A 22,927-nucleotide genomic window follows, 5' to 3' on the forward strand; every position below is an offset into this window, starting at 1 on the left:
GAGGGTGCAAGATTCTACATTTCTAACTTGCTGCGAGGTAGCACCCATTTTGGTAGTTCACAGATGTACTTTAGTAGCCAGGTAGCTGCCCTGAAGCAGAAGTCTTTCTTTCCAATTTTTTTTTTTAATCATAAACAGTAAATTTTTATTCTGAGGTGATAGAAAAGTTATTTGTTGGGGATTAAATTCTCTGTGGTGACAAGTTTTTTCCTTATTGAACTTTACTCAACTTGACTAAGGAGATCTAAATTTATACTTCAATATTGGTACATAGTTTGTGTCATTGGGAGAAACACAGTTTTGATGACTTTGTTGTAGAAAAGAATGCAGGGTCTGGGATGTTGGTAATATTAATTGTACAGACCCACAACCTATTATCCACAGTTCTGAAAAACTAAAAACTCTGAAAATGAAAGCTATTTTTTGTAAATAAAGTGACGTGACAAAACCTAACCTGACCTAAACTTACTTGGCAGCAAAACGTGACCAGAATTTGTATTATCTCAGTGTGTCTAACCAGCATGTCAGACAAAGGCTCATCTGAAGGTTCTGTAGTAGAAGTATGTAAAGCAGTCATATTTAAAGGCGTTATCAGAAAGCATAAATAAATATAAAAATATTAGCAGTTAGTGTGGTCATATTCAGATGTCCTGTTCATGCAAGAGATAACCAAAGAAGTGCTTTATATTGTTATATTTATAATAGTTCAGAGCTTTTTAAGGTTAAATTCAAACATTTGTAAATTTACTTTTAGGTTTTGATTATTGGTGCTAATTCACTTATTTATGCATGCCTGAGTGAAATGTATGGAAGAATAACAAGTAGTAAATTTTTAATTAGAGAGTTTGTTTACATTTGTATTACACAAATCAATCGTGTATTATGGCATTTTTGCATAATGAAAATCACCATTGACCAAAGTTCATGAAAAAGCTTAATGTATCATGTGTTGCCCTCATGCCTGGGACTCCAGATTAGTCATTATGTTTTTGTCTTGATAATTTTGATGAGATGTGTCTTCTTTGATGTATATAAATGATTTTATTGAGCCATAAAAAGCATAAACAGAATACTACATGTAATATCCACAGGGCACTGATTCAGAACTTAGTAGTACATAAAAATAAGATACTACTGTGATATAGTCTGTGTAAGATATCTCAGTGATATTTGTTGTCCTGGATGTAATTTTCTAGTTCAGACATTATTGCTATTGGCTGTAGAAGGAAATTTTGGAAAGTTTTTTTTTTTTTTTTAAAGAATGAATTAATTTGATTACAGGACATACTGAATTTGAGATGACAGATCACCAAACATGAAAACAGATTTGTTTTTTAACAAATGTAGAATAATGATAAAATGTAGAATTGAAACTTTGAGGCTTTGTTTATTTAAAGGGTTAAAATTGGATTTGTTAGTGTTATGGAGACAATGAAAAAAGAAACCTAAGGGCAAATGATAGAATTTTTGGTAATATTAAAGAGTATAAAATAAGAGGAAGGAATGCAAACCTTTAAGAGAGGTACATAAGCAACAGTGAAAAATAGGTATGAAGAGGACCAAGATAGTGTGATTATAGAAACCAAGAGAAAGAAGGTAGGTTTGGTTATCATTGGCCAATAGTACTATAATGGGAAAGTCAGGGAGTTTGAAAAGCTGAGAAAAAACCTTTGCATTGGGCAAATAGTGAGCTTGTAGAGGACGACTTTAGTGGAATGGTGGCCTAGATACCTAATTGGTAGAATTTAGAAGGTGAGGTAAGAATTAATTAACTTGAGTCTCAGAGAGTTTTGGTAGAAGTAATGTCGCATCAAAAATGGGAAACACTGGGCAGAAGCATTTTTTTTTAAGACCAGTAAAAGAGACAGGTCAGTTAGAAATAGTGAGTAATTAATGACGGAAATACTGGAATTAGTAAGGTGTGAAACCAATAAGACAAATGGAAAGGTTAGAAAATAACATTCTAATAGCATTTTTCAGCTTTCTAACTCACATTCAAATTGTGTCCTGCAGCCAAAGTGTATTTGTACCCTTTGCTCCTCAGTCTCTGAGAGGGAAGTCCTTAATTACATTCATAGAAGCCACCTGTCAGACAAGTGATCCTACCTATAAATAGTCGTTTCATAGAGAAAAACAGAAACATAAAAATAGCTGTATAAGCAAAATGTACAGCTAACTTTGTAAATAAATCTAATAGGCTGGAGGTATATAACAATTAATTGTCTCAGCTTTTAGGCACAGCTGTTCTGTTCTTTTGCAAGGTTCATTTACATAGTGAATTGTTTCAGAGAGAAACAGAACTTTTTTCTTATGATGAAAGATTTCTGACGAGAGAACTGTGGAAACCTAATGATTTAACAGACTAAGACATAGAAGTTTTAGCAGAACATCCAGTGATTGTAATCTTTATATGGAAATTGATTTTAGTTATTCACCATCTTAGAAAATGTTCTGATTGCAGACAGTGCTTTTCATAGCTTTTCTGCAGAAGAATAGCAATAAAATAATGTGATGACCAAGATTTCTTTGAATCTTTTTTGTAGCCCGGTGAATGGCTTTTGTGTATACTTTGTATGTATTCACAAAGTGAAAGAGCTTTGTGAATTTGGTTACTATTTTGTACAGGAATTATCTTATAACAAGTGTTATAAGCCTAAACATTCTGATCTCTAATTTTACTGTAAAAAAGGGAAAGAGATGAACTCTTAAGAAAGTACTTCATATTTTTTCCCAAACTCTTCTTCATTTTCTACCACAAATATCTAAGTTATCTTTACCAAAAAATCTTTTAAGAATTCACAGATTACTTACCATGTAAAAATAGATGATGATGAAATGATTAGAAGATAATTAGGTAAGGTAAATAATTAAGGTCAAGGCAGTTCATTGTTAATCATATTAAATAAGCTTATTCTTACCTTAGAAAGAGTGATTCCTTTCCAAAGCAATAGAAATTGAAAAACAGATACATTAAAGCAGTGGGATCTTTCTTATTTGCTCCTTCTTTGTATGCATCTCTACTATAGTTATTATCTTATAATTAATCACAAGATAGGATTTCCATTATAAATTCTTACATTTTAATATTCATAGTGTGGTGTGGGCCATCTATTCAGTAAATGTATTTTGAGGTGGTTACTGTGTATCAGACACGATACTGTGTATCATGCCGTTACGATGGCATCATAATGGTGAACGGAAGGTCAGACTATCATGTAATTACAAACTAGTATGTACACTGAAGATGCATTCTCCTTTGAAAGACAGGAGAATTGCATATGCGGGGCGATTGCATATGGAATAAGATAGACTCTAGAGTCAGATAACTTAGATTCATATCTTACTACTATATCTGGTATTTATGTGACTTTAGGCACATGAACTAATGTTCATTTTTTTAAACATGAGAATGATAATATTAGCACTTACCTTGTATGGTTGGTGTAGAGATGAAGACAGATTTTTCATGTAAAAATATTAGCAAAATAGGGTGTAGCGCTTGTCTTATAGTCTAGTGAAGTTTGAGAACTTTTTGTTTTCCCATAGTATTACTAGTAAGTGTTATATACATATACATATATATATATACCTATTCCCATTTCAAGTTGATCTCCAGACCTGAGACTATATCTTATATTTACTAATATTTCTCATCTAAGCAGTTGGCATAGTGTATTGGCATAGTGAACCCTGAAATGTACAATTGAATAAAACTTAGATGTGGTTAAGACTCCAAATGCAGGGGCCATAGGTTCAAGCCCTGCTTAGGGAAAATCCCACACGCCGCATGGCCAAAAGAAACCAAAAGAAAAAAAAAAAGACAGAAAACTTAGAAATCTAAAGTTGCTCCCAAGATAATCAAAACTGTACTTTATTAGGATACCTTTGTATTTTTAGTTATATAAGTAATAAAATGGCTCAATACAATCTAAAGGGGACACCTGTGTTCCTATCATACTGTTCCCAGGATGTTGGAACAAGAACCCAACAAAACTATTCTCTTCCAGTCTCTGGGAAAAGGAGATAGAGAAAAGATTTAGTTGTAAGAAAGTATACAAACGGTGGTTGAGTTTTAACTAATTATACCTCTGGTGGTCATATCATTTACAATACAGCCTAGGATACTTCAGGGAGTCAAAGGAGGTAGTTTTAATCACACTGGCATGATAGGTGTAAATTAGAACTTAGATCAGATACATGTTCTGTCATAACTTGTGATAGCGGTATGAAGAATGTATCATGAGAACATAAAGAAGGGTGCTTGCAGGTTAAGGAAAATTTTACACATCTGAGTAAGACTTCTGAGGAATGATGATTTCTTCCAGATCAGGTAGGGAAAGAAGGGTCATGCCTGGCTAAAGAAACCGAGTGCCATCTTGCTGTCTCTGTAGTGCTGCCTCTAAACGAATTATTCCCTCTCAAGAGGTGCTTCATGTCCATCGTTCTTCTAAAGTAGCCCTACGAAACTATTCAATTTTTAGTATAATAACATTTAAGGAGCTTGTAACTAAACTGATTTGCTTGCAGAAGTAATTGATAGGTTTTCCTTGTCCATCTCTATTACATATTTATATTTAAAATACAACAGTGATTAAAAAAAGATTATTGTCTGCTTCAGTTGCTTGTGAGGGAAAATGATCATTTTCAGTACTGAGGGTAGATAATTCCTGTTCTGCATTCCAGTTTGTTACACCAGAACAAATGGATGAAAATTACAAAGGGACAGAGTTTGGCATCAGTATAAGGGGCAATATTCTACTACTCTATCAAAAATAGAAAAGGGTCTCCTAAGAAAAGTTATGACCAACCTAGATAGCATATTCAAAAGCAGAGACATTACTTTGCCAACAAAGGTCCGTCTAGTCAAAGCTATGGTTTTCCATAGTCATGTATGGATGTGAGAGTTGGACTGTGAAGAAGGCTGAGCACTGAAGAATTGATGCTTTTGAGCTGTGGTGTTGGAGAAGACTCTTGAGAGTCCCTTGGACTGCAAGGAGATCCAACCAGTCCATTCTGAAGGAGATCAACCCTGGGATTTCTTTGGAAGGACTGATGCTAAAGCTGAAGCTCCAGTACTTTAGCCACCTCATGCGAAGAGTTGACTCATTGGAAAAGACTTTGATGCTGGGAGGGATTGGTGGCAGGAGGAGAAGGGGACGACAGAGGATGAGATGGCTGGGTGGCATCACTGACTCGATGGACATGAGTCTGAGTGAACTCCGGGACTTGGTGATGGACAGGGAGGCCTGGCGTGCTGCGATTCATGGGGTCGCAAAGAGTCGGACACGACTGAGCGACTGAACTGAACTGAAGAAGTTTTTAGTTCCTTTGCATTAAAGGTAAAAGGAAGGACGTTTTCCCAGGATGCTATCATTTTGATAGATCTTTTACCTCCGAAATTATATCACTCTTTGATATTAATAATTGTTAGAATTTCAGGAAATGTTAAATAATTTGAAGCAGTGCTTCCTCACCTTTTGGACCTGGAGTAAGGGTGAGAAGATGTACGTTCACTCTTCATGCTGATGGAGGAGACAGATTTGTTGCTGGCTTTTACAGAGGAAATACTAACTATAGATATTGCCATGTATTTTTAATCCTTTGTTTGCTCACAATAAACATAGATAATATTAAGATGTAATTAAGTAATACATATTAGATTTATGTAGTCACATTTAATTTTGTTAATTCTGATGCATCCAACTTTTCTAGCTTGATGCTTATTAGCATTTGTTCATGTATATTCACAAATAAGTCACAGAAAATATTGTCCAACTCTGCTTCCACTCCTCATCACTCTGGCATTTTTAAGAAGGCAAATAAAAGATTTTACTTCACAAATGAGCAAATCTTGGATCATAAAAGTAATATGCTAAAACATGTAGCCAAAATTCATTAATTTAGACACACTAATATGTGAATTAAACATTTGTTTGGGATGGCCGCATAACTCACATAATTGATCCATAAAAATTGTTTTTGTAAGCAGATAATAACTAATTTTAATGATAGTTGCTGCTATTTATCAAACATCTGTTATGGGCAAGGCGCTCTGCTAAGTAAGTTGTACCTCACACCTTGAAACAATGCCTTCAGGTCAGGTAATTAGTATAATATATTCACTGTAACCTTGGGCTTCCTTGATAGCTCAGTTGGTAAAGAATCTGCCTGCAATGCAGGAGACCTGGTTCAATTCCTGGGTCAGGAATATCCACTGGAGAAGGGATAGGCTACCAGTATTCTTGGGCTTCCCTCGTGGCTCAGCTGGTAAAGAATATGCCTGCAGTGAGGGGGACCTGGATTTGATCCCTAGGTTGGGAAGATCCCCTGGAGAAGGGAACGGCTACCCACTCCAGTATTCTGGCCTAGAGAATTCCATGGACTGCAGAGTCCATGGGATCACAAAGAGTTGGACGTGACGAAACGACTTTCACTCACTTATTCACTATACTCTTAACAATTTATGGAAAAAACCCAAAATGGACTTTTTGGCCAACCCAGTATAAGAAAGTGGTACCTGTGAAGTTTAATAAGTTAGTCAAGGATACGTGGTTTGTAGGTGATTAAGATAGATTCCTTTTAAAGCTGTGGTTTTTCTAGTAGTCATGTACAGATATGAGAGTTGGACCATAAAGAAGGCTGACTGCTGAAGATGCTTTCGAATTATGGTGCAGGAGAAGACTCTTAAGAGTCCCTTGAACTGAAAGGAGATCAAACCAGTCAATCCTAAAGGAAATCAACCCTGAATATTCATTGGAAGGACTGATGCAGAAGCTGAGACTCCAATACTTAGGCCACTTGATGCGAAGAGCGGACTCATTGGAAAAGACTCTGATGCTGGAAAAGATTGAAAGTAACAGGAGAGGGGGGTGGCAGAGGATGATATAGATATAGATAGCATCACCACTCAATGGACATAAATTTGAGCAAGTTCTGGGAAATAGTGAAGGACAGCAAAGCCTGGCATGCTATAGTCTGTGGGGTTGCAAAGAGTCAGACACAGTTTGGCAACTAAACAACAACAGCAGCAAGCTAGATTCAAATCCAGTTCTTTTTTATTTCAGAATTGTTCTTTCTATTACTCTCAGATAAATGTATGCCACTAGTATTTGGTCATTAATTTACTCTGTGTACTTGAACCAAAATTTATTTAAGTGTCAATTTTATGGTATATATTTATTGACAGGTAAGGATATTAATAATATGATTTATCACAGCATGTTACAAAGCAGTATATGTTGGAAACATTTTAAAATAAACGCATGCTTACTCATGTGTGTGTGTATATATATATACACACACACACATCTGTGCATATATGTATATGTACATACATGGAGAATTAAACTAAAGGGGGAATGAATATATATATGTGTGTGTGTCTATAGATGTATAGAGATAAATAAAAGGTTTCTTAATTGTAGTTTTCTTTTGGTAGTTTTCTGTATATATATTTGTATCTATGTATGTGTGTTTGTGCTTATATAATATTAAATTGCTGAAATTGACTATAGTTATTTCATTACTTCCAGAGAGTCACTGGGAACATGCATAGGACTACAAGTTACACAATAAGAGGAAAAGAGCAACTGTAATTTTAGCGGTTCTTTTGTGTTTTGCTTCCTTGCATTTGAATGGTTGGCCACCATTGCCAGCTAGCCACACTTTTTTTTTTTTTTTCCATTTTTTTTCTAGCCACATTTTTTTTTCCTCTCTTTTTTCCTTAATGCAGCTCTGGGCTAAACTACTGGGCTTCAGGGAAATCCTAGTGGATTATCTCATTTGTGCTTTATGCATTTCACATAGCACAGTTTTGGAGAAGCTGAATTGGAAGCATTAAGTGAAAGTAGTAAGAAATCAGAGAGGTAAACTCCTTAAATTCTCTCCCCTGTGCACCACCCACCCCACCCCCCCAATAAAAAGCCCCTTGATCTCAGCTTGCTTATGTAGTTTTAAGTTCTGTCTAGCATAGGAGTTGACAGTTGACAGATCATGAGCCAGTGTTATTGAAACATAGCCACATTCGTTTACTTACCCGTTTTCTCTATTGCTTTCTTGATTATAAAAGAATTGAGGTTACAACAGAACATACTTTATGGCCTAAAATACTTGCTGTCTGGGTCTTTTTAATTAAAATGTTTAGGTACTCTTGATCTAGCACGTAAGGAAGAAACCAGGGACTTCTCACTTAACCAGGGAAAATTTACCCTAGTATTTGAAGTTATGGATCCCCATAAGAACATTGTAACACATGAGCATACGTAGTATTTGATGTTTAAAATGGCCTTAATGCTATTTTTTAATTTGTCTGGGAAGAAGTATGAGTTTCTGGAAGGAAACATGTTCTGTCTTTCAGGAAATATATTATGAAGAAACTTAGAAGTTTTTCCATATTCCAATTCTGTTTGGGAGTTCCTGGTAATTGTATGGGGCTTCCCTGGTGGCTCAGAGGTTAAAGCATCTGCCTGGAATGTGGGAGACCTGGGTTCGATCCCTGGATTCGGAAGATCCCCTGGAGAAGGAAATGGCAGCCCACTCCAGTACTCTTGCCTGGAGAATCCCATGGAGGGAGGAGCCTGGTAGGCTACAGTCCATGGGGTTGCAGAGAGTCCTGGTGGCTCAGATGGTAATTATATATAAGACAAAGGGATGAGGAGGGGAAAGAAGAAGAAAGGCTGATTTGATTTGTTTGACAACAACAGTGCATTAAAGTGTGGTAGGTTCATTTTATATCAGTATTTATTAGGCAAACATTTGACACAGTATTGGCTTCTGACTACCTGTCAGTTTTCATTTTGTGGCTTTTTTTGTTGTTAATCCTCAGTTTTCTTCCAATTGTATATAAGGTCCAGTAAGAAATGATGTCTCTTGTTCATTGATGTGTTATTTCCAGTACCTAAAACAGTACTTGACCATAGTAGGTGTTCAGTTAATACTTCTTGAGTGAGTGAGTTCAGACTTGAAGTTTTATTTTTGTCACAAAATTGTGACTTTTCAGAAATGTCTGCAACCAGTTTGTACCTAGAAAATAGGCAATAATTAGAAATATGCAAACCTTTTTGAAAACTATATCTTCAACCTAATCATCGTATTAGTCCTATCACATATTACGTAGCAGAAACTGGGTCCTCGATTTAGTGAAACTGTTTGATGTCTGACTACTCAATTATAAACTGATGTAAGATGGTTAAATTATGTATTTCTAGTAGGTGAATTTCACACTGGCTTTTAGTAAACTCTGACTTGCAAACTGCTGTAGGTTCTGAATTCACGCAAGTGTTGTTAAAAATTGCATTATGTTCTCAAATATAGTTAAATCATTTAAAAATCATTGACTTACTTATAATTTTTCTTTTTAAGTGTCTCCAAACAGGTACCATTTATAACAAAAAGATGTGATCTATTCATAGTTCCTTGCAGTTTTTTTTTTTTTTTTGTATAAGATCTGATACCACACAGTGATAAGCTGTTTTCATTCCATGTTTAAAATGAAAGAGTTACTAATTATAAAGACGTACATACCCTAAACCATCTAATATTAGAGCAGATTTCATTGGAGTTAAATATATCCAGTATTTGTAGGAAATGTTCTGAAATCAAATAAATGATCTTCTTGTTGTTCAGTTGCTCGGTCATGTTCAACTCTTTGGGACTCCATGGACTGCAGCATGCCAGCATGCCAGGTCCCTGTCCCTCACCATCTCCTGAAGTTTGCCCAAGTTCACGTCCATTGCATCTGAGATGCCATCCGGCCATCTCATCCTCTGACACCATCTTCTCCTTCTGTCCTCAGTCTTTCCCATCATCAGGCACTTTTCCAGTTAGTTGGCTGTTTCCATCAGATCAGCAAAATACTGGAGCTTCAGCTTCAGCATCAGTCCTTCTAATGAGTATTCAGGGTTGATTTCCCTTAAGATTGACTATTTTGATCTTGTGTCTTAGCCACTCGGTGGTGTCCAACTCTTTTCAACCCATGGACTGTAGCCCACCAGGCTTCTCCATCTATGGGATTTTCCAGGCAAGAATATTGGAGTTTTGTTGCCATTTCCTTCTCCAGTGGATCTTCCTGACCCAGGGATCGAACCTGGGTCTCCCACATTGCAGGCAGGCTCTTTACCATCTGAGCCACCAGGGAAGCCCTGGTGAGGTTTGATCTTAGTATGTAGCAATTTCAAAGAGATTGGAGATAGCTAGGATATGTAATGGAGAAGGAAATGGCAACCCAATCCAGTATTCTTGCCTGGAGAATCCTCTGGATGGAGGAGCCTGGTGGGCTGCTGTCTGTAGGGTTGCGCAGAGTTGGACACGACTGACGTTACTTAGCACGTACGCATGCACTGGAGAAGGAAATGGCAACCCACTCTAGTGTTCTTGCCTGGAGAATCCCAGGGACGGAGGAGCCTGGTGGGCTGCTGTCTATGGGGTCGCACAGAGTCGGACATGACTGAAGCGACTTGGCAGCAGCAGCAGCAGGATATGTAATATGCTTAGTGGTTTGACACTAACCAATGTGTGTTTGTTATGGCTCACACTGAGTATAACAGAATGGAGAGAAGTAGATGCAAGCTAAATTAATAGAACAATGTGATCTTTCATTTGTTGAGGAAAACACTTATTCAAAACAAATAGCTCCTTAGTTTGTGTTAACGGATTAAAATCTCAAAGGAAAGTCATAATGGGTCTTAAAGTAAAATATCAATAATGTGACAATTTTTTTTTTCTTTTTTAGATTGTGCTTTTGTTTAAAGGAAATAGGATGCTGAATATGTTAATAGAAAACTAACTTGAATATTGACACTGTATCCAAGGGTTGGCAGATTCCCAACCACAGGGCAATTTCTGGCTTTGGCCTGTTTTTGTAAAACAAGTGAACTAAGGATTGTTTTTGCATTTTAAAAGCTTTGTTTTTCTTTCAGTATTTTAAAGATGTTCCCCTGTCTTCTCATTCGCTTTGTTTTCCGGGAGAAGTTTGTCATTCGTCCGTTTATTTCGCTGTATGTAGTTTGTCTGTCTTTGTTGTTGTTCAGTCACTAAGTCATGTCCTCTTCTTTGAGACCTCATGGACTGTAGCATGCTGGGCTCCTCTGTCCCCCACTATTTCCTGGAGTTGGCTCAAATTCATGTCCGTTGAGTCTGTGATGCTGTCTAACCATCTTATCCTCTGCCACCCTCTTCTCCTTTTGCCTTCAGTCTTTCCCAGAAACAGGGTCTTTTCCAGAGAGTTGGCTCTTCTCATCAGGGGTCCAGAGTATTGGAGCTTCAGCATCAGTCCTTCCAATGAATATTCAGGATTGATTTCCTTTAGGATTGACTGGTAATCTCCTTGCAGTCCAAGGGACTCAAGAATCTCCTACACCACAGTTTGAAAGCATCAATTCTTCCACTCTCAGCCTTCTTTATGGTCCAACTCTCACATCTGTGTATGACTGTTGTAAAAACTGTGAATTTGACTATGTGGACTTCTGTTAGCAAAGTGATGTCTCTGCCTTTTAATACACTGTCTAGGTTTGTCATAGCTTTAAGGAGCAAGTGTCTTTTAATTTCATGGCGGCAATCTTTTTTTTAATCTGGTTGCTTTTAAGATTTTTCCTCTATCAGTGATTTTGAGTAATTTGATTGTGATGTACCTTGGTCTATTTTGTTCCTTTTCCTTGTGCTTGGGATTGATTGAACTTCTTGGATTTATAGGCTTATTTTGATCAAACTTGGAAAGTTTTCATCTATTATTTCTTCAATTAATTCTTCTATTCCAGACTTTTTTCTTTAGGGACTCTGGTTATACATATTGCAATTTTGTTAAGCTACTGGAATCCCTATAGTTTGCTGTTGGTCTTTTCATTTTTCTTTTTTCTCTTTGTGTTACAGTTTGGATACTTCTTATTGCTTTGTCTTCAAAATTCACAACTTACTTTCTATAAAATCTATTATGCTTTTTTTCTCATCCAGTATATTTACATCGGAGACACTGTAGTTTTCGTGTCCAGAAATTGTTTGACTGCTTTTTACACTTTTCATGCCCCTCCCTGAGGTTTTGAAATATAGACTACAGTTATAAAAATTGTTTTAATGTCCTTTTCTACTGATTGTATTAGATTGTTGCAAGGTTTGTCATTGTTGAACTTTGCCATTTGATATTGGGATAGTCTTAAATGTGATTATGTTATGCATCATTTTAATGCACATTTCTTACTTTGTTTTTTTGCTAATGACTTATTACTTGCTGTTTATATTTTAGACTAGGGAAATGATGTTACACAAAAAGTAAATTTGAGTGATTTTCTTATTCAAGTTCAGCATGGGTCATAAAGCTGCAGAGACAACTTGCAACATCAATAACACATTTGGCCCAGGAACTGCTAACGAATGTACAGTGCAGTGGTGGTTCGAAGTTTTTCACCTCATGCAAAGAGTTGACTCATTGGAAAAGACTCTGATGCTGGGAGGGATTAGGGGCAGGAGGAGAAGGGGACAACAGAGGAGGAGATGGCTGGATGGCATCACTGACTCGATGGACGTGAGTCTGAGTGAACTCCAGGAGTTGGTGATGGTCAGGGAGGCCTGGTGTGCTGTGATTCATGGGATAGCAAAGAGTCAGACACGACTGAGCGACTGAACTGAACTGAACTGAACTGCCTTGAAGATGAGGAGTGTGGTGGCCAGTTGTCAGAAATTGACAACAACCAATTGAGAGGATCATCGATGCAAATCCTCTTAGAACTGTATGAAAAGTTGCCCAAGAACTCAAGTGTCGACTATTCGTTGGTTATTTGGCATTTGAAGCAAATTGGAAAGGTGAAAAAGCTTGATAATTGGGTGCCTAGTGAGCAAATCAAAAAAATGATTTTGACGTGTTGTCTTTTCTTATTCTGTGCAACAACCAAGAACCTTTTTTTTTTTTTTTTTTGGATTGTGATACATGACTAAAAGTGGGTTTTATAAGACAACCTGAGATTACCAGCCCAGTGGTTGGACTGAGAAGAGGCTCCAAAGCACTTCCCAAAGCCAAACTTACACCAGAAAAGGTCATGGTCACCATTTGTCCATCTGCTGCTGGTCTGATCCACTGCTGCTTTTTAAATCCCCCTGAGATCATTCTGAGAATGCTCAGCAAATTGATGAGAGAGGCACTGAAATCTGCAAAGCCTTGAGCTGGCATTGGACAGTACAGAGGGCCCAATTCTTCTCCATGACAACGTCCAACCACATGTCTCACAACCAACACTTCAGAAGTTGAATGAATTGGGCTACAAAGTTTTGCCTCATCTGCTACATTCATCTAACCTTTCGCCAACTGAGTCACTTCTTCAAGCATTTCGGTAACTTTTTGCATGGAACATGCTTCCACAACCAGCAGGATGTGGAAAATGCTTTCCAAGAGTTTATCGAAGTCTGAAGCACAGGTTTTTGCGCCAAAGGAATAAACAAACTTTTTTCTTGTTGACAAAAATGTGTTGATTATAATGGTTCCTATTTTGATTAATAAAAATGTGTTTGAACGTAGTTATAATGATTTAAAATTCACAGCCCCAAACCGCGATTATGTTTATACCAACCTAATAATATCTGTGTCGGTTCTGGGTCATTTTCAGTTGATCAGTTTTTCTGCTTACTATGAGTCATGTTTTCCTGCTTCTTTGCATGTCTGATGATATTTGGATGCTAGTCATTGTAAATTTTGCTTCATTAGGTGTTTTCTATTTTTCTTTTATGATTCTTACTGAGCTTTGGTCTGAGACATTTTAGTTATTTGGAACCAGTTTGATTCTTTCAAATCTTACTTAGAAGATTTGTTGTGTGCCATGTGCTTAGTCGCTTCAGTTGTGTCCGATTTATTGTGACCCCATAGACGGTAGCCTCCCGGCCTCCTCTGTCCATGGAGTTTCTCCAGGCAAGAATACTGGAGTGGGTTGCAATGCCTTCCTCTGGGATCTTCGCAACCCAGGGATCGAACCTAAGTCTCCCACATTGTAGGGGGATTCTTTGCTGTCTGAGCCACTATGGAAGCCCAAGAGTACTAGAGTGGGTAGCCTATCCCTTCTTCAGAGGATCTTCCCAATCCAGAAATCAAAACGGGGTCTCCTTCATGACAGGCAGATTCTTTACCACCTGAACTGCCAGGGAAGCCCAAAGATTTGTTAGGTAGAATCAAAGAAATGTTTGGTCTGTACATGATTGTTCCCCACCACTGAGCCAAGATTTTTCTGCATACTCTGTCCAATGCCCCATGCACTAAGATTTTCAGTATGGCCATTAGAAACAAGCACTGCTCCTTGTGTGTAAACACATGATACTCATCCCTTTAATTTTTTTGAGTGATAATTTCCTCATGCACATGCACCGATTGTTGCTGTAATGGCTGCATAAAGGGTCCTTTGGCAGATGATCAGTGCTCTCTCTGTGCAGTGCTCTGTTCTCTGATACTGTTTGTTCTCCTTGAACTCTAAGCTCTGTCTCTTGAACTCAGTTTGCCTGGGTATCTCCTCTCAGCACCAAGGCCTGGAAACACTCTAATGACAGTAAACTGAGGGCAGTTGTAGAGCGTTCTTGGTTTTTTTTTTCATTTCTTAATGATTATTTTTCTTTACTTAATGTCCAGTGTTTTGAGAACTGTTGTTTTATATGTTTTTTTCAATTTTGGGGTTGATTCAAATAAGACAGTATATTTGGTTGATGCTACTACATTATGGCCAGAAGTGAAAGGTGTTCTTGCAGTTGGGATTGAAATTTTAGAATTAGTGGTTAAATAGTTCCAGGTGATGTAGAGAGTTGGACCATAGGTATAAATGGAGTAGAGAGGTGAAGGTCATTCAGTGAGTCATCCACATAAACTTTGAAGTCTCCTAAGTAGATAGATTTGAGACAGAATGTAAGACTTTAAAAAAAACTGAGAGTCAAAGTTGTGAGGTTTTAATAATGCATGTTTCATGTGTTTTGTTAGGGAAAATAAAATTATTTTAAAATTATCTTAATCTTTTAAAATTATGTTTAATCATTTTATCTGTTCTAGAACCTTCTGATAACTTAAGGGAGATTCTCCAAAATGTGGCCAAATTGCAAGGAGTATCAAATATGAGAAAGCTAGGCCATCTGAATAACTTCACTAAGGTAAGTAACTTCAGTCTTTATATTATCATCCTAAGTTATTTTTTCCTTATTGTACTTATTAGATATATCTTAACCACCATTAACAAGAAATTCTTCAGTATTCCCTCAATATTAGTGTTTCCTTGGCCCTTTCTCATGGATTTTTGTCATATGTTTTTAAATTTAAAAGTATATTTGAATAATGAGAAGTATTTGACTTTTGTTGTCAAATATTTGGTAGGTTCAGAAGAGAATAAAGGGAAAAGAAATCACTGAGAAATCAGTAATTCAGTCTCCACTATTAGTCACATCAGGATGTAATTCTGTTGCCTTTTAATATTCATTTTTATGGGGTATCATATGATAAATATGTTGATACATGAGTATGGTGTGTTGCATTTCATATATATAATGATTTCCAGAGAAATATTACCACTTCCTCTCCTTTCCTGATAACTCTGTTCCCATTATCTGGATCTTAGAACTCAACATAAATGTTTAGGGCACTTGTCCCAAATAAATATTGACCTGATATCTACTAGCCACCAAGAATTCCCAAGTTTGATAGAGGAATTGGTATTGTTGGGAGCCTGGTAATGCCGAACAGCCAACTCATGGAAACACTAAAATACCTGTTATTCGAGGTGTGATGCCATAGATAGAAAATAGAATGCTTCCTTTGGGAAGATTTTTATTTCCATTTTTACTTTACTAAATATAAATTATTTTACATTTTATTTATTTTTATATTTTATTGAAGTTTAGTTGATATACAGTGTCATGTTAGTATCAGGTGTACAGCATGTGATTCAGATTATATGTACTCATTTTCAGATTCTTTTCCCTTATAGGCTGTTACAAATATTGAGTATAGTGCCTTGTTGTACATTTTAAATGTAGGAATAATTGTTTTAGCTGCTTACTAAAAGTGTGATCCATAGACCTGCAACATTGGTGTCAACTTGGAGTTTGTTTGATATGGACAATTTTCAACCCCACCCAGACCTACTCAGTGAGAATCTACATTTTAATGAATGTCTCAGATGAATTTGGGTGTACATTAAAATTTGAGTCACACTGTTTTAATCTTTCCAAAATGTTTAGTTCTTTGCTACTTGGTAGTTAGACTGTGGCTTGAATTTGATTTTATTTCATAGAAATAGAAGGGGTAAGAATATACTCACTATGTAACAAAAATTTTTTTCCCAATAAGGTGTTATATAATAAATACAAAGTAGATTAGCTTTTTTCTTTCCATAGTTAGTGAAATATACATATACATTAATTTTTTTCTTAATGAAACATTCTGGGATTTATTTTTATATAACATGAGAAAATTATCTTGTATGAGTGATGACAAAGTGATTTTTTAAAAAACTTTCAAAAACATTGAATAAGTGCTTGTGAAGGGGTTTCAAAAATATCCTTGTTGTATTTTTCATTTTTATGAAAGTTGAAAATCTTCAAATATGTTTCTTCAGTGTTCTACTCAGGTAATGTCAGGGTTTTAAGACCTAGTGTTATTTCAAGGTTACAAATTGAATCTCCTGGTTTTACTCTATTAAATTTCCCAGTTTTATGTCATCATTCTTCACCCAGGTCTAATAGTAACATATCTTAGCACTTGCCATCATTTAACTGTTAAAAACAGTTAATAGAGGTTTATGTCTTGTTTGATCTCCTGGTTCATGTTATAATCAGGTTGACATCTAGTTATGTACTTCCGTATCGTTTACAACTGGGATTCTAAAAGAATGAATGAATGTAAGAATGACTGATTCTGTTATTTCACTTTGGCACTGGAATGGGTCCTTTTTTTGTTGTTCAGTCCTTCAGTCGTGTCCGACTCTTTGCAACCCCATGGACTGCAGCACGCAGTCCATGTCCTTCACCATCTCCTGGAGCTTGCTCAAACTCATGTCCATTGAGTCGGTGTTGCCTTCCATCCATCTCGTCCTATGTTGTCCCCTTCTTCTACTGCCTTCAATGTATCCCAGCATCAGAGTCTTTTCTAATGAATTGGCTCTGTGCATCATGTGGCCCAAATATTGGAGTTTCAGCTTCAACCTCAGTCCTTCCCGTGAATATTCAGGACTGATTTCCTTCAGGATTAACTGATTTGATCTTCTTGCAGTCCAAGGGACTCTTAAGAGTCTTCTCCAACACCACAGTTTAAAAGCATCAATTCTTTGGCACTCAGCTTTCTTTACGGTTCAACATGACTACTGGGAAAACCATAGCCTTGACTAGATGGACTTTTGTTTGTAAAGTAATGTCTCTGCTTTTTAATATGCTGTCATGGTTTGTCATAGCTTTTCTTCCAAGGGGCAAGCATCTTTTAATTTCATGGCTGCAGTCACCATCTGCAGTGATTTTGGAGCCCAAGAAAATAAAGTCTGCCACTGTTTCCATTGTTTCTGCATCTGTTTGCCATGAAATGATGGGACCAGATGCCATAATCTTAGTTTTTTGAATGTTGAACTTAAGCCAGCTTTTTCCCTTTCCTGTACTTTCATAAAGAGGCTCTTTAGTTCCTCCTTGCTTTCTGCCATAAGGGTGGTGTCATCTGCATATCTGAGGTTAATGATATTTCTCCTGGCAATCTTGATTCCAGCTTGTGCTTCCTCCAGCCCAGCGTTTCTCATGATGTACTCTGTATATAAATAAGCAGGGTGACAATATACAGCCTTGATGTACTCCTTTCCCAGTTTGGAACCAGTCCATTGTTCCATGTGCAGTTCTGACTGTCACTTCTTGACCTGCAGGCAGGTTTCTTAAGAGGCAGATAAGGTGGCTGGTATTCCCATCTCTTTAAGAATTTTCCACAGTTTTTTGTAATCCACATCGTCAAAGTCTTCAGTGTAGTCAGTGAAGCATAAGTAGATGTTTTTCTGGAATTCTCTTGCTTTTTCTGTGATCCAGTGGGTGTTGGCAATTTGATCTCTGGTTCCTCTACCCTTTCTAAATCCAGCTTGAACATCTGGAAGTTCCCAGTTCACATTACTGTTGAAGCCTAGCTTGGAGAATGGGTCCTAAAGCACTGTTAAACTCTAGAGAAGCACAATACAGTAGAAACACATGTGAGCCACTTTTGTAATTTCAAATTTTCTAGCAGATCACACTAAAAAAGTAAAAGGAAGTGTGAAATTATTATTAATACTATATTTTCTTTAATACACTATATCCAACTTATCATTTTATGTAATTAGTATGAAATATCAATGAAATATTTAATATTTTTTCATACTAAATCTTAGAAGATAAGTGTGTGTTTTCACCTCAGTTCAGTTGCTCAGTCATGTCTGCCTGTTTGTGACCCCACGGACTACAGCACGCCAGGCTTCTCTGTCCATCACCAACTCATGGAGCTTGCTCAGACTCATGTCCATCGAGTCGGTGATCCCATCCAACATTCTCATCCTCAATTATCCCCTTCTCCTCCTGCCTTCAGACTTTCCCAGCATCAGAGTATTTTTCATTGAGTCAGTTCTTCACATCATGTGGCCAAATTATTGGAGTTTCAGCTTCAGCATCAGTCCTTCCAGTGAATATTAAGGGCTGATTTCCTTCAGGATTAACTGGTTTGATCTCCTTGCAGTCCAAGGGACTCTCAAGAGTCTTCTCCAACACCACAGTTTAAAAGTATCTGTTCTTCGGCACTCAGCTTTCTTATGGTCCAACTCTCACATCCATGCATTGACCACTGGAAAAACCATAGCTTTGACTAGACGGAGCTTTTTTGGCAAAGTAATGTCTCTGCTTTAAATATGCTGTCTAGGTTGGTCATAGCCTTTCCTCCAAGGAGCAAATGTCTTCAATTTCATAGCTGCAGTCACCATCTGCAGTGATTTTGGAGCCCAAGAAAATAAAGTCTGTCACTGTTTCCATTGTTTCTGCATCTGTTTGCCATGAAGTAATGGGACCAGATGCCATGATCTTAGTTTTTCTGAATGTTGAATTTTAAGCCAGCTTTTTCCATTCTTCTCTTTCACTTTCATCAAGAGACTCTTTAGTTCCTCTTTGCTTTGTGCCATAAAGGTGCTGTCATCTGCATATCTGACGTCATTGATCTATCTCCCGGCAGTCTTGATTCCAGCTTGTGCTTCATCCAGTCCAGCTTTTCGCATGATGTACTCTGCATATAAGTTAAATAAGCAGGGTGATAATATACAGCCTTGACATATTCCTTTCCCTGTTTAGAACCAGTCCGTTGTTCCATGTGTGGTCCTGTTGCTTCTTGACCTGCATACAATTTCTCAGGAGGCAGGTAATGTGGTTTGGTATTCCCATCTCTTGAAGAATTTTCCACAGTTTATTGTGATCCACACAGTCAAAGGCTTTGGCATAGTCTATAAAGCAGAAGTAGATGTTTTTCTGGAACTGTCTGAGCCAGTGGATGTTGGCAGTTTGATCTCTGGTTCTTTGCCTGTTCTAAATCCAGCTTGAACCTCTGGAAGTTCTTGGTTCATGTACTGTTGAAGCTTCGCTTGGAGAATTTTGAACATTTGCTAGCATGTGAGATGAGTGCAGTTGTGCTGAAGTTGTGTGGAACATTCTTTGGCGTTGTCTTTCTTTGGGATTGGAATGAAAACCAACCTTTTCCAGTCCTGTGGCCACTGCTGAGTTTTCTAAATTTGCTGGCATATTGACTGTAGCACTTTCACAGCATCATCTGTTAGGATTTGAAATAGCTCAGCTGGAATCCCATCACCTCCACTAGTTTTGTTCGTAGTGATGCTTCCTGAGGCCCACTTGACTTCGCATTCCAGGATGTCTGGCTCTAGGTGCGCGGTCACACCATTATGGTTATCTGGGTCATTAAGATCTTTTGTATAGTTCTTCTTTGCATTAATGCCACCTCTTCTTAATATCTTTTGCTTCTGTTAGGTCCATACCATTTCTGTCCTTTATTGTGCCTCTCTGTGCATGAAATGTTCCCTTAGTATCTCTAATTTTCTTGACGTGATCTCTCGTCTTTCCCATTCTGTTGTTTTCCTCTATTTCTTTGCACCGCTCACTGAGAAAGGCTTTCTTATCTCTCCTTGCTATTCTTTGGAACCCTGCATTCAGATGGGAATATCTTTCCTTTTCTCCTTTGCCTTTACCTTCTCTTCTTTTCTCAGCTATTCATAAGGCCTCCTCAGACAATCATTTTGCCTTTTTGCATTGCTTTTTCTTGGGGATGGTCTTGATCACTGTCTCCTGTACAGTGTCACGAACCTCCATCCATAGTTCTTCAGACACTCTATCAGATCTGATCCCTTGAATCTTATTTGTCACTTCCACTGTATAATCGTAAGGGATTTGATTTAAGTCATACCCAAATGTCGAGTGGTTTTCCCTACTTTCTTTAAGTCTGAATTTTGCCATAAGGATTTTATGATGTGAGCCACAGTCAACTTGCAGTCTTGTTTCTGCTGATTGTATAGAGCTTTTCCATCTTCGGCTGCAAAGAATGCAATCAATATGATTTCGGTGTTGACCATCTGGTAATGTCCATTTGTAGCATCTTGTGTTGTTGGAAGAGGGTGTTTACTATATCCAGTGCGTTCTCTTGGCAAAACTCTTAGCCTTTGCCCTGCTTCATTTTGTACTCCAAGGCCAAACCTGCCTGTTACTCCAGGTATCTCTTCACTTCCAACTTTTGCATTCCAGTTCTCTATAATGAAAAGGACATCTTTGTTTGGTGTTAGTTCTAGAAGGTCTCATAGGTCATTATAGAACGTTCAGCTTCAGCTTCCTTGGCATTAGTGGTTGGGGCATCAACTTGGACTACTGTGATATAGAATGGTTTGCCTTAGAAACAAACAGATTATTCTGACATTTTTGAGGTTGCACTCAGTGGCTCAGTCTCCCACTGGCCTCCAAGGTCAACTTCCCTGGGAGTTCTCAGTTCCTTTGCAGGATGCCCTGGTTGGGAAATCTGTTGTGGGTCCTAGAACTTTCTTAACAGTGTGAGAATTTCTTTAGTATATTTGTTGTGCAATTTGTGTATATTATAGCACATCTCTGTTCAGGTTAAAACAAATTTCTGTGCTTATAGCCACCTGTGTGTGGCTAGTAACCACTAAACACAGACAGTGTGTGTATAGAACTTTTTGAATTAGGAGTGATTTAAACATCTGTTTCTTGTAATCTGTTGGATAGCTTTCTTTTTCCCTTCTCTGTTCTCCATATATTTCTGTTTAGATCTCCTTTTCTTATGGGTTAAGGTCAGTTGCTCTCTTTCCCCTTTTACCCCCTCCATTTCTTTGTTTCCTTTTGAATTTTTCCCATGGTTTTTCACAAAGGTGTTCCCTCCACTTGGTCTTTCTTTGATCTGTGTTCTTCCAGTCTCTTCTCGTGTTTCTCTTTCCCTCTGCTCTCTCCTTCTACTCCTCTTTTTACCTCCTTCTCTGGTTCATTTCCTCTCTCTTCACCCTTCCCTACACCTTCCCCTCTCTCCTTCCCTGTGTTTTTTCTTCCTTCCTTTTCCCCATCGTATCACTGTATAGAATGACGTGTCTCTGTAATAAAGGCCCTAGGCTTTTGAAGGCCCTAGGCTTTTGAGCTTCTTGTACTTTTGTCTTTTGTTTTGCCATATCCTTTGTGTACAGTTTTCACATCTCTCTCTGGCTCTTGTATCAGCTTGTAGCAGCCCTTTTATTTTCTGTTTTAAATTATTTATGGATTTAACAATCAGATAAGCAAACTTACTAGAATTTTTCTGGAATATGAGAGCCTAACCATTGGGTCAGGGTGTGAGAGGCGGTTCCATTGGTAAAGTCCGTAAACATGAGACTTGGTAAAATCTGCTTTGGCTGCCTGGTGATAACAGTGAGAAAAGTGTGAGCTTCAGATCAAGTGAGTGAGATCTTAGTAGCCCATCTCTGACCCTATGGTGATTGCAGCCATGAAATTAAAAGACGCTTATTCCTTGAAAGAAAAGTAATGACCAACCTAGATAGCACATTGAAAAGCAGAGACATTACTTTGCCAACAAAGGTCCGTCTAGTCAAGGCTATGGTTTTTCCAGTAGTCATGTATAGATGTGAGAGTTGGACTGTGAAGAAAGCTGAGCACTGAAGAATTGATGCTTTTGAACTGTGGTGTTGGAGAAGACTCTTGAGAGTCCTTGGACTGCAAGGAGATCCAACCAGTCCATTCTAAAGGAGATCAGCCCTGGGTGTTCTTTGGAAGGAATGATGCTAAAGCTGAAACTCCAGTACTTTGGCCACCTCATGCGAAGAGTTGACTGATTGAAAAAGACTCTGATGCTGAGAGGGATTGGGGGCAGGAGGAGCAGGGGACGACAGAGGATGAGATGGCTGGATGGCATCACTGACTCGATGGACGTGAGTTTGAGTGAACTCTGGGAGATGGTGATGGGTAGGGAGGCCTGGCGTGCTGGGATTCATGGGGTCACAAGGAGTCTGACATGACTGAGCGACTGAACTGAACTGACCCTAACTAAGCAAGGCAGTGTTGGACAGATTTCTTTACTCAGAGATAGTTTTGCTGCAGTCAGAGGCAAGGTCCCAGTATAGTGCTTGGCACATAATATGTACTCCATACCAGATAATGCTTTACAACCTAGGGTTTATTTTTTGTTTTTGTTTTCGTTTTCTTTTTTTTTTTTTTTCTTTTTGCTACTTTTGAGGAATTATTGTTGACTGTAAAAAGGTGAGTCTGTTTAATAGCTTGAGTGAAGATAGGTAAGCTGTTACTGTAACAGTTTTTCAGCTTGAGCAAGTTGACTTATTGGGCCAGATAATTATTTGTTTGGGAAAGCTGTCTTGTTCATTGTAGTGTTAGCAGCACCCCTGGCCTCTACCCATTAGATGCTTGTAGCACACCTCTACTG

General features: G+C 37.8%; 1 protein-coding gene across 2 annotated transcripts in view; it reads left to right on the top strand.

The window, feature by feature from the left end:
• RICTOR (RPTOR independent companion of MTOR complex 2) overlaps positions 1–22,927 on the top strand; it is a 123,913-nt gene that overhangs the window by 20,454 nt on the left and 80,532 nt on the right. For both annotated transcript variants that reach the window (XM_004017029.5, XM_004017028.5), the window contains exon 3: positions 15,008–15,105. In XM_004017029.5, coding sequence (XP_004017078.1) covers positions 15,008–15,105 — 98 coding nt within the window. The remainder of the gene's footprint in view (positions 1–15,007; positions 15,106–22,927) is intronic.

This window comes from Ovis aries, chromosome 16 (assembly GCF_016772045.2).
Source record: "Ovis aries strain OAR_USU_Benz2616 breed Rambouillet chromosome 16, ARS-UI_Ramb_v3.0, whole genome shotgun sequence".
NCBI lineage: Eukaryota > Metazoa > Chordata > Mammalia > Artiodactyla > Bovidae > Ovis > Ovis aries.